The 12,575-nt window shown below is 37.8% G+C and overlaps 1 protein-coding gene across 5 annotated transcripts in view; it reads left to right on the forward strand.

Moving 5' to 3' along the window:
* CFAP44 (cilia and flagella associated protein 44) overlaps positions 1 to 12,575 on the forward strand; it is a 121,816-nt gene that overhangs the window by 10,326 nt on the left and 98,915 nt on the right. For all 5 annotated transcript variants that reach the window (XM_059921136.1, XM_059921131.1, XM_059921133.1 and 2 more), the window contains exons 3-6: positions 3,203 to 3,358; positions 3,856 to 4,015; positions 7,851 to 8,013; positions 9,850 to 9,952. In XM_059921136.1, the coding sequence (XP_059777119.1) occupies positions 3,203 to 3,358; positions 3,856 to 4,015; positions 7,851 to 8,013; positions 9,850 to 9,952 (582 nt within the window). The remainder of the gene's footprint in view (positions 1 to 3,202; positions 3,359 to 3,855; positions 4,016 to 7,850; positions 8,014 to 9,849; positions 9,953 to 12,575) is intronic.

Consider the following 12,575-nt stretch of genomic DNA (forward strand, 5'->3'; position numbering starts at 1 on the left):
TTTTTTAATTGCCAAATGTCTTCTGTAATTTATTTTTAATTTACTACTGTTGTAATCAGAGAATATGCATATTCTGTATTATTTCAATCTTTTAAAAGCTATTAAAACTTGTCTTATGTTCCAGCAAGTGATCTATCTTGGTAAATGGCCCATGTGCCTTTGAATGTGTAGGTATAGTGTTTTTTAAGTATCAGGTGGGGATGTTTGATAGTGTTTTTCAGATCATCATATCTTATGGAGTTTTTGACTGGTTGTTCCATCAGTTGATGAAAGATGTGTATTACTATAATATTACCTAAGTAGACTGTGAGAAGTAAAGGATAAATATTATAATCTCTGAAGCAATTATTTAAAAAGCAAACAAAGAAAAGTACTTAAAAAGCTAACAGAAATTAAAATGGAATTTTAAAGAATAAATAATCTAAAAGAATAACAATAAATGATCTAACAGAAAATAGGAAAGAAGAAATAGAGGGAAAATGGAAGAGTGGGAAGCGCACAAACAGAAAATAAATAATTAAATGTTAGATCAAAATCCAACTATACCAATAATTATATTAAATATTAATGGACTAATAAGTCTTGTAAAAAGGTACAGATTATCAGAATGGATAGTAAAAGCAAGAACCCACTATATGATGTATAAGACACACTTTAAGTATTATGATACAAATAGGTTAAAAGTAAATTGATGGAAAAGGATATAGTAGGCATACAGTAAGCATTTGAAGGCTGGAGTGACTATATTAATATCAGATAAAGTAGATTTCAAGACAAAGAGTACTATCTGTGACAAAGAAGTAAATTTCATGATGATAAAAGGAGCAATACATTAGGAAGACGTAACTATCATAAATATGTATGCATCTAATAACAGAACATCACGATACATGAAGAAAAATAGAATTAAAGGGAGAACTAAATAATTACAAAATTGTAGTAGAAGAACAGTCTGGTACTCCATAGTGGTTACTTCATCATGGCCAAAATGGAAGTCCCAATTATTAATTTTTGTATATTGTTTTTGTATGTAGTAACCATGCAGAACTCTTTTAAAAACTGTAATAATTATAGGGAGTTCTTATGGATGTTCTATGCGCACAGTCACATCATTTGCAGACTTCCTCATTGTGTTCACAATCTCACAAAGGAGGTGGAGGTAAACAAGGACCAGAGAGGCGAGCTGTATTTGCAGGAGGCAGCTTGCCTCTGTAGCAGCTGGTGAGGAGAGGCACCACAGCTTCTTATTTCCATTGGCTAGAGGGAAGAAAAAGCTGAGGAAACTCACGTATAAAATCCTGGGTCAGGAACTTCCTTGGTGGTCCAGTGGGTAAGACTCTGTGCTCCCAATGCAGGGGGCCTGGGTTTGATCCCTGGTTGGGGAACTAGATCTCACATGCACGCCAAAACTAAGAAGTCCGCGTGCCACAACTGAGTCTCCATGATGCAACTAAGAGCCCACATGCCGCAACCGAAGATCCCGCATGTTGCAACTAAACATGCTGCAACTAAACATACCACAACGAAGATCTTGAGTGCCATAATTAAGACCTGGTGCAGCCAAAATAAATAAATAAATTAATTAATTAATTTTAAAAATCCTTGGTCATAAAACAAACTTTCAGCTTGCTCTTTTTGAGATCTGTGGCTATGGTGTCTCCTCGCCTTGGTTACCTCCCTTTACTTCCTCCTGCACCCATCCTTGTTCAGTATCCACTAATTTTGCCAGCCCTTCCACCAGCCAGCCCTGCCATCCATTTCTGATTTGAGGTTTTAGCAGCTTCTAGTTCTACACAAAATGGCGTTTGTAATTTTGGCTTTCATTTTCAATGTTGATTTTAGATTATTTCCAAGAATAGAAAGACAAATGCTGATTTGTGCATCAAACCATAATCCTTCCACCTGTCTATTTTGGGATTATAAAAAGTATAGAAATCTTTGTTGTCACCAAGTTGCTAAGATCTGCTGCTTTACCAATCTGATTTAATGTGTCTACTTCCGGTTAAGTTAGTTTTTTTCCAAACTCCACTTTTCCTTTCAGTGGCACAACCCTTCAACCAGGCTCAGAATATTCATTTTTAGAAAAATGATTTACTCCCCTTCATTCGTATTCAATCCTGATTCCTTTATCAGTGATTCCCTCATCCTAGCTGGCAGCCTGAACTCATCTAATGGCAGCTTGAACTCTGTTCCCAGAGAGAGGCAGGCCAGCAGATAATATCCTAATCTTGAGATGGGGATATAATGTTTGATTGCAACAGTCACAAGAAAGAGCTAAGATATCTGTTAAATGGTATTACTGTAGAGTATTTACCCAGGGCTCTCCCCTAGGGGAGTTCAAGAAGTGGGCCCCATTTAGGTGTCCAGAATTATTTTCTTTCCATCAAAATGCATGAATCCTACAGAACCCTGTCCTCTTGTCCTGCTAATTGGATTGGCCCAGCTTTCTCACCTCATTCATGTTAGTCTCGGGCCTTGTTCCTCTTCTTTTAGCCTCATCTCCAAAAGACCTACTAGGTGGTTCTACTCTGTTTCTGACACACTTACCATTTCTGCCTTATTATTCTGAAAGTTCATCCAGCCCTTTCACCTGCTGGACATGGTATAGGTGAACCATAACCATGTTTGGACTTGATCTGAATGTTGGCTTATACCTAGGTCTATTCTACTCCCATTCCAATTCTTTTTCTCTTCTAGCTTGTCCTGAAGCAAATAGGCTGATGTATTCCTAGGATATCATTCAGACATATTCATACCCAGAGGAGTTTATTCTTGAATATGCATTATTTATCTTTGACATAAAAGGTCCTTATAAATAACGTGTTGTTCAAGTGAAATTGAATTGAAAAAATGATGGCAACATACGAGCCAATCTTTTTTTCTTTATCCTTTACTTTCTTGTAAGTGTGCAGTGGTAGGAAATAGACTGCAAATGAAGTGAAAATGGAGATTTACTCACAGGAAAAGCTTTAAAAATTTTTTGTAAAGCTATAAGAGTGACCAAATAAAATGATTTTTGTAGCAATTTTTGAGTTTAAAATTCATTCAGTTTAGAGCACAAACGAATTGGAAGTATTAGGTACTTTGGAAATAAGAAATGTTTAATTCAAATTTAGAAATTATTTAATGTTTAATTCAAATTTAGAATTTGAAAATGTTTAATTCAAATTTAGAAATTATAAAAACAAATTATTTTGAATAGCCGCTGTGAAAGAGGATTACAAATCTGTTGAAGATACCACAGGCGAAACATTTACTGAAGGGGAAGAATCATATTTAGGGGACAATGAATCCTATGTGGAACATTTGGAAGGAAGTTCAAGTTCATTTCAAGATGATTATGTGGAAAGAATTGGAAGTAAGTATGACTAGTTTTCTATCAATACTTGTCACTGTTTTAACTGAACAGTTGTAAATCCATAAAAGAAATGGTTGCAGGAAGTGTGGAGGTGATAAAAGAAAGAGCATCAAACATATCCTGATAGGGTGGTGTAGCAGCTCTGGAGTTGTATATTCTGAGTGTCACATACTCTCATACTGGGTTTTTCTGGGGAGTGGGATTGTCTAAGGAGTGATCTATCCCACATTAGTGAGACTGACTTTCACTTAGAACTGACTGTGCACTGTTCTTTGAGACTGCCGGAACCATGACCAGGGCTAGGCGTTCACCCCAATGCACACAGGCGTGTTGCCTCTTCTTCCATGCTCACTTGTGGGTGGCATCCTATGTTTGGGCCAGAGGTAGTAGTTACTGCTATAGTATTATGGGCTACGTACATTCCTCCTGTCTTCAAGATATACGATTTTAGGATTGACCAGACACTCTTCTTAGTTAAAATATTTTTAATTTTTTAGAATCTCAGTACATGGAAACTCCTGTCCCAGATGCAGAAGAGGCAGAGGAGGAAGTTAAGAAGAAAATATCAGACAGCTTCTTCTACGATTATACGGAGCTTGCTTCGATGCCTTTTGTGACTCCGGATTCAAACATACCACTGGATCTTCTTACACTTGTGTATCCACTCCAGTTACATATGTATAATCTTGGAATTTCAGCTTTTTAGGTCAGGGGTTGGCAAACTGCAGCCCATGGACCGAATCTAGCCTCTGGCCTTTTTCCCTAAATAAAGTTTTATTGGAACACAGCAATGCTCATTCATTTACATGAAGTCTATGACTGCCATCACACTACAAGGGCAGATTTAAGTAGTTACAACAGAAATCATCTGGCCCACAAAGCCTAAAATATTTACTACCTGGCCCTTTACAAAAAAAGTTTGCCAACCCCTATCTTAGGTAATTCTAAGAAGCTTAAGATAGAAATGCTTGATCTTAATTTAAACTAAGCTTTTGTTAGCTTTTGTTAGATGCCAAATAGCCATAAAGAGATATAATGCTTTTCTGGCTGTCCTTTCAGGAGATGTGATGTGAAGGAGACCAGGAGGCCTCTTATCCCCGTTTATCTCTACCAGCCTGGCACCCCTTTTTCAATGCCTGTTAAGTTAAAATCATTGATCTCCCTGCTTGAAATGCTGATGTGGCCATTGTCAGGCATTAGTGCTTTCACATTATTTACCAGATGAGTTACAGAGAAGACAACCCTGAGGAAGTGGACACAACATAACCCATTTTAATAGAAGAATAAGAGTCTGTGAAGAAAAGTAAAAGTGGGATGATTAACAAGGGGATTTAGGGTTTGCCATCACTTTATGATGTTAGGTTTGTGAGGCGCTAGTTAGGAGACAATTTCCATTAAGGCCCTTAGTTAGCAATTTAGCATGCCTGCCCTCAGAAGGGCAGTGGTTATGACTGCATGGCCTAGACACTGACTGGCCCCTTATAAAAGGGGTGCTGCGAGGGGAAGGGCAGTGTACTTCCTGACTCAGTTTTGCTTTTTATGTAAAAATAGAACATGTTATTGTTATTATATCTTCTAACTTTATTTCGATCCCAGGTGTAACTAAAACTAATTCACCCTGAAATTTGTAACCTGGAGTTTTCTCTCTTGAGGGCCTTTTTTTTTTCCTTTGTGGCCTTTGGACAGGTTACTGATGAAAGTTATGCTGTTGGCCTTCTAGTCGATTTTTTTCAAATGAGGTGGTTTATTAGTCACCTAGAAGCTTTTCCTGAAATGCACGTGCTCTGATAGCTTCCTGGACCTACTGCATTATTTCCACGTGGAGAGGGGCTTGGGTATATGTACTCTGAAAAAGCTTCTCGGGTAATTTTGATTGTGCTGCCTTCTCCCGGCTCTCAACACTGGGGATTTGGTGCTCCAGAATACAAGGATCTCTGTATTAGAGAGACATGCCTAGTCTGTAAATAAGGGAGTCAGAGGGATCTTGACGTTTGGCTCCGTGCATGAATCCTTTCTACTCATGCTGGAGGAGTGGCTGTATAAGCTATGGACTTGTCTTGAACACTTTCAAAACCAGGGCAATTACAAAGCAGCTTATCCCATTTTTGAATAGCTTACGTTATTAGAGAGCTCCTCCAGGCCTTGAATTAAAATCTGCCTTTCTGGAATGTCCTGCATTAGACTTAGTCCTACTCTCTAGAGATGAACAAATATAATCTCTATTTCTTGTGAGAAGCTGTAAGAAGTCTGCTCTCATGTATCCCCATATACCCTTTTAATTCTTTATCTACTTCAGTTTTAACATTTGTGTCTTCTAAATCAATCAAGAAAGTATAATTTATAAAATATCACCTAAACCACAGCATAATTTATAGAAGACACTAAACAGCACTTAAGACAGTGTTTAAACACCATTTTAAAGTGGAGGTCCTAGATGGCCATGGACAAACAGTGAAGGCCCTGGGCCTCTGATAGGAAGTTAAGAATAGGTGCCAAAAGAGAGGATGAGATAAAACAGAAGGGAGGTGAAGGTACGTCAGAACACATTTTAACATTTTCAGAGCTCCGCTTAGGGACTGCCTTGTCCTCTGGGGTTAAAAGGGAAAGATCAGACTCTAGTTATTCATTCATTCATTCATTCATTCAACCGAATAAGCTCAAGACTCTGTGGTAGGCATTCCAGGAAACACATGAATGAGAAGCAGTCTCTGCCCTCAAGCAGGTTGTGATTGATTTAGAGGGAAAGTGTTTGGGAAGCTACAATCTAACCCATTTCTGCATTTGAAAGGGCCTTCAATCAAAACAGCAGCAAGTAAGAGGGAGTTTTCCCCCTGAAATTACAGATGATAATATTAGATAAATGATCATGTCTCCAATTCCCTACTGTCATCCAAGTTAGTCAAGGGATGGTAGCCCACTTCTACCCTCATAGTTAGACATTCTTCTAGCCCTGTAGAGTATTACACTGGCACCTGGGAAAAGGGAAAGGAGAGAAGGAAGAAGGAAAGGTGAGAACAGTAGTTTAGGGAGAGAAAAAGAGGGTAGGCAAAACTTCCTGCCCCATACCAGGCTCTGTAAAGATAAGGGGCTGTAGACTCTACTCTTTATTTGTGAGGTGGCCCCAGGTATTCTCCATGAGGGCAGAATAGCTTCATCTAGATCTTGGATCACATATTCATTTGCATTTCTATATAAGATTCAATTTTAGGCATTAATGTCTTCTAAATTTATAAAATTCCTTTTTCTTGTACAAATGCCCTGCAATGTTCTCTCTCTCTTTTTCAATTTAACTATGAGGCAATGAGATAGGTATAGTTACTTGTAGTTAGTTATAATTTATATATTCTTCACAATTCAAATTGCATTAATTAAAATTTGCTCTTCCTTTTTTACATTCTACATATCGTTCTTGTTAAAAGTTTTGTATAATTTCTTTCTCTGAAAATATTTGCTTACAAATAAGGGGAATCGTCTAAAATCAGATTGAAAAAACAAAACAAAAACAAGGGCTCAAGAAATAAGGATTGCTCCAGTGATCCTTCAACTTTTGTGTTCAGCAATGAATTCTTGGAAAATAAGAATATATCTACTTAAGATACACTACATAATATATTTCTTTGGCAAACTATAATTTTTTAATAGGTTGATCTCATTTAATTATTACACTTATATCTTGGGTTATATTAATTTGAGCTTGAATGTAATAACAAAGTTCACTTAAAAAATGTTTTATAGCTCAGTTTTTAAACCTCTATTTTGAATTAATACAGTTTTACTCTATAGCATAAACGCACACACACGTATATACTCATCTGCACACCCGTACATACTAATGATCTTGGAAAGGAAATGTTAGCCTATTTATTTTATATACTTATATATTAGGTATTATTTAGTCAATTTTCATAATTTTTCATATGATTAAATTTCAATTATATTTATGTGAATTTATTACAGTAGTCACATTGTCACTGGTGTGTCAGAATTTCACAAACATGTCAGAATTTTAAACATCTTGTCTTTCAGCCTCAAGGAAGAGGCCTACATGATCCTTTTACTATGTTCAGTCAACAAACTGGACAGGCTTTGGGAGTACAAAGATGACAAAAACAGACTTTCTCTCACATTATAATGTGATTCAGTTTTAGCAGGAGAGAGGAAAATGAAATTATTTAGGGGACTACTTTGCTCTCTATAGTACCCAAATAGAAAGTTTATTTTTTATTGCAAACAAAATTAATGTGCTTTCAGGGTTTTCCTAGGAAAACTAAAATATTGACTGAATCTGAGTATGAGAATTTTCACCTAATTTAAAAACAAGATTACATTAGTAATACAGTAAAAAACTCTGAGCTTCAGCATAAAATTCAACTACTTCAACCCTGGATCTTTATCTAAGTGTATGGGTTTAAAAAATATATTCATTTCGTTACTTTTCCCCTCTAGGATGATTATGTTGTTTCACTTGTTTTCTTTTGCAACTTTCCCTCAGACATTCCTTTGGTTATGACTGCAGAAAGCGGGCCAACCTACAACTTCTGGACAGCAATATGGTGTTGTACGTAGCTGGGAACCAGCTGATCCTTCTGAATTTGAAAACCAAGGAACAGACCTACCTGCGAAGTAGCAGTGGCAGAGGAATTGGTGTCATTGGGGTATGCCTTCAGTAACTTAGAAAACAAAAATCCATCCCTGTGTTTGTTTGTTCTGTGGACCAGCCAGCCTGTGAGGTGGGATTACATGAGATGCACAACAGTCTTCATTCTAAGGCACTTTCAATTCGCGATTACAACCACTACGTCGTTCACTGACATTAGCTCCATGCAATATTATAATATTATATTAATAATATTATCATCTCATTTTGCAGATAAGGAAACTGGGGCTAATAGAGGTTGAGTGACTTTCCCATAGTCATGCAGGTTTTTCACATTAAATGCTATGTTGCCATTCTGCAAAAATACTGAGATGAATGACACAAATGATAATTCACATAATAATTAAAGCTAAGTGCCAGATAAAATGTAAGTAAAGAGTTGAACATTAGGGAATGAAGCACAAATTGTACATTCAGTAGTTTCAAGCAGTTGACAAAAAGATCTGTGTGTGATTTCGAGTCTGTCTCTTCATCCCTCCTCAGGTGTCTGTCTCCATCAGTCATTTTCTTTCTTGTATCTTCAGCCTTTACTTCCTTAGGCATCCTCAGCATAAAAGCATACTAAATCAACTTGTTCTCATTTTAAAAGGCCCCTCTCTGGGAATTCCCTGGTGGTTCAGTGGTTAGAACTCCGCGCTTCCACTGCAGGGGGTGCGGGTTCAATCCCTGGTCGGGGAATTAAGAAACCGCAAGTCGTGTGGCACGGCCAATTAAAAAAAAAAAAAAAAAAGAGGCAAAACAAAAAAGCTAGGTATATATACACAAGTACATGCTACGGTGGCACCAGCTGTTGCAAATATTCCCAGGCCTGACATGAAGGCTCTGTGGAGGAAGTCGGTCGGGACCATCTCAAAGTACCATGAGCCCTGAGGTCCCCCCCATCTGCAGAGGACTGAGCAACATCTAGCCTGCTTGTTTTTCTATCACTTTATGGCCAACGGTAGTTATGAAATGTCCCTTTTTCTATTTTGTGGCACGATAATTTGGTTTGAGGTCAGCAGTTAGGGGTGTAGTGAGAACAAGAACGCTAACCCTAAACCTCACCCTCCTGGACCCTGAGCGCTTGTGTGTCGGTGGGGCTCTTCTCCGTGTGTACTGGGGCTGCTGGTGCCCAGAGAGCGACAGCGACCTTCCTCCACTGCCCACGTCGCTTCAATTTTTCTGAAACAGTTATCCATTTGTGGATGAGAACTGCTTTTGTGAGGCTATGAGAAACCCATGAGAAATGTGGTTTGGGGCATACAAGCTCTCTTCCAGAAAAGACAGGGTGAATTTATGTGTTGCGTGTAAAGTAAATGTCCTGCTTGTTCTAGGTCTCCATTAAAAATAAAGCAAAACACCAAACGCAGGGTAAGCAATTCATCTAACTTAGTTGTCCTCAAAGAGTGGTCCCCAGGTTCAGCATCACCAGCATCACCTGGGAAACTGTTAGAAATGTAAATGCAAAATATCAGGTCCCAGCCCCAATTTACTGAATCAGAAACTCCAGTGTTAAAGCTTGCAATCTGTGCTTTAATAAGCCCTGCCTGTGATTCTGATGCCTGCTAAAGATTGGGAACCACTGTTCTAGCTCTTCTGATGGCAATTAAAAAAATTGTAGAGTTAAGACATGACTCTCTTAATGAAAGTAAAACTTAAAATGAGTATTCTTCTAGTTTTCAGTTTCAATTATATTCATTGTCAAGTATTTATTAGATGCCCAGTTTTGAGTTTTCTATTAGAGTGGATCCTAATAAACAAATTATAAAGTAGCAGATGCTAAATACTGTATTAACTGAGCGATTTATATGATAATCTCCCTTTCAGTGCTTTAGTGAGATTTTATCTTTTATAGGTTCACCCCCAAAAAACTTACTTCACAGTAGCAGAAAAAGGAGTTTTCCCAAAGATTATCATTTATGAATATCCTTCTTTGAGGCCCTACAGAATACTTCAAGGTGAGTCTAGTAGAATCTTTAAAATATCTCACGTTTAAGGTTAACAACATTTTGAAGATGTAACATTATTGTAGCAGTCAGGGTCCTCCAGAGCAACACAGCTGGTGGGAGATAGAAGAGAGATTTATTTGAAGGAACTGGCTTATGTAATTATGAGGGCTGGCAAATCTGAAGTTTGTAGGGCAAGCTAGCAGGCTGGAAATTCTTGGGAAGGAATTGATTCTACATCTAAGGGCAGAACTTCTGCTTCCTCAGGGAAACCTTAGTTCTGCTTTAAGTGCTTTCAACTGATAGGATGAGGCCCACCCAGGTTACCAAGGATAATCTTAACTGATTATAGATGTTGACCACATCTACAAACTATCTTCACAGCAACATCTAGATTAGTGTTTAATTGAACAACTGGGTACTATAGCCCAACCAAGTTGACACATAAAATTACCATCACAATTATCTTACAATTCTGTTTTCCATATAATTAATTTCAGTAGTCAATTTTAAAAAAAGATTTCATTTTTCAGAGCAGTTTTAGGTTTACAATAAAATTGAGAGGAAGTTTCAGAGATTCCCACATACCCTCTCCCCTCACCCATGCTTAGCCTACTCATTATCAACATGACTCATCAGAATGGTACATTTTTACCAAGGATGAGTCGATGTTAACAGTCACAATTACCCAAAGTCCATAGTTTCCCTTAGGGTTCACTTGTGGTGTTCTGTATTCATTTAGACAAATGTATAATGACATATATCCATCATTATAACATCATTCAGTATTCTGAATAGGAGTTTTCCCAAAGCCTGTCCTAAATATCGTGTGTGCTCTGTCTATTCATAACTGCCCTACCCTCTTTTGCAACCACTGATCTTTTATTGTCTCCATAGTTTTGCCTTTTCCAAAATGTCATGTAGTTGGAATTATACAGTGTGTAGCCTTCTCAGATTGGCTTCTTTCACTTAGTAATATGCATTTAAGCTTCCTCCTTGTTTTTTTTTTTTTTAAATTAATTAATTAATTATTATTATTATTTTTTTTAATTTTTGGCTGTGTTGGGTCTTCGTTTCTGTGTGAGGGCTTTCTCTAGTTGTGGCGAGTGGGGGCCACTCTTCATCACGGTGCGCGGGCCTCTCACTGTCGCGGCCTCTCTTGTTGCTGAGCACAAGCTCCAGACGCGCAGGCTCAGTAGTTGTGGCTCACGGGCCTAGTTGCTCCGTGGCATGTGGGATCTTCCCAGACCAGGGCTCGAACCTGTGTTCCCTGCATTGGCAGGCAGATTCTCAACCACTGTGCCACCAGGGAAGCCCCCTCCTTGTCTTTTAATGGCTTGATAGTCCCATTTCTTTTTAGTGCTGAATAATATTCCATTGTCTGGAGGTACTACATTTTATGTATCCATTCACCTATTAAGGGGCATTTTAGTTGCTGTCATTCATTTCACCTACATATAAGCTTATATATAAGCATTCATTTCACTTATATAAAGCATATATATATACACACACAGACATAAGCATACATAATCAAATACATTATTGCTTTTATTCTGAACAGTTATCTGTTACATCAAGAATAAGAAAAATAAAAGTTTTATTTTACTTTCATTTACTCCTTTGATTCTCTTCCTTTATGTAGATCCAAGTTTCTGACCTATATTATTTTCCTTCTTTCTAAAGAACTTCTTTTAACATTTCTTGCAAGGCAGGTCTCCTGGCAACAAATTCCCTCAGTGTTTGTTGGTCTGAGAAAGTCTTTATCTGTCACCTTTGAAGGATAATTTTCCAGGGTGCAGAATTCTAGGTTGGTGTTTTTTAGGTAAGATTTTGTCCCCCCCCCCCCCCCGTTTGTTTGTTTGTTTTTTCCCAGTATTTTTTTTCTTTATCTTTCATTTTCTGTAGTGTTTCTGGGCATTTATCCTGGTTGGTGATCTCTGAGCTTCCCGGATCCTGGTTTGGTGTCTGACATTAATTTGGGAAATTTCTCAGTCACTATTGGTTTAAATATTTCTTATGTTCCTCTTTCTTCTCCTTCTGGTATTCCCACCACACATACATTACACCTTTTGTATTTGTCCCACAGCCCTTGGATATTCTGTTCTGTTTTTATCAGTCTTTGTTCTCTTTGCTTTTTGGTTTTTGAAGATTCTATTGAGACATCCTGTAGCTGAGACAGTCTTTCCTCAGCTGTGTCCAGTCGAGTAATGAGCCCATCAAAAGCATTCTTCTTTTCTGTTACAGTGTTTTGTTTTGTTTTTTTATCTCTAGCATTTCTTTTTGGTTCTTAGGATTTCCATGTCTCTGCTGACATTGCCTATCTGCTCTTGTATGTTGTCTACTTTATCTGTTAGAGCCCTTAGCATATTAATTATAGTTGTTTTAAATCCCCAATATGACAATTCCAACATCTATGCCATGTCTGGTTGTGCTGCATGCTTTGTTTCTTCAAACTGTCTTTTTTTGCTTTTTGGTATGCCTTGTAATTTTTTCTGGGTAGCCAGACATGAGGTACTAGGTAAAAAGAACTGCCTTAAATAGGACTTTAGTCACCTGGTGGTAAGGTGTGGGGCAGGGGAAGCATTCTCTAGTCCTGGGATTAGGTCTCAGTGTTTTGGTGAGCCTATGCCTC

Source organism: Balaenoptera ricei, chromosome 4, assembly GCF_028023285.1.
Source record: "Balaenoptera ricei isolate mBalRic1 chromosome 4, mBalRic1.hap2, whole genome shotgun sequence".
NCBI lineage: Eukaryota > Metazoa > Chordata > Mammalia > Artiodactyla > Balaenopteridae > Balaenoptera > Balaenoptera ricei.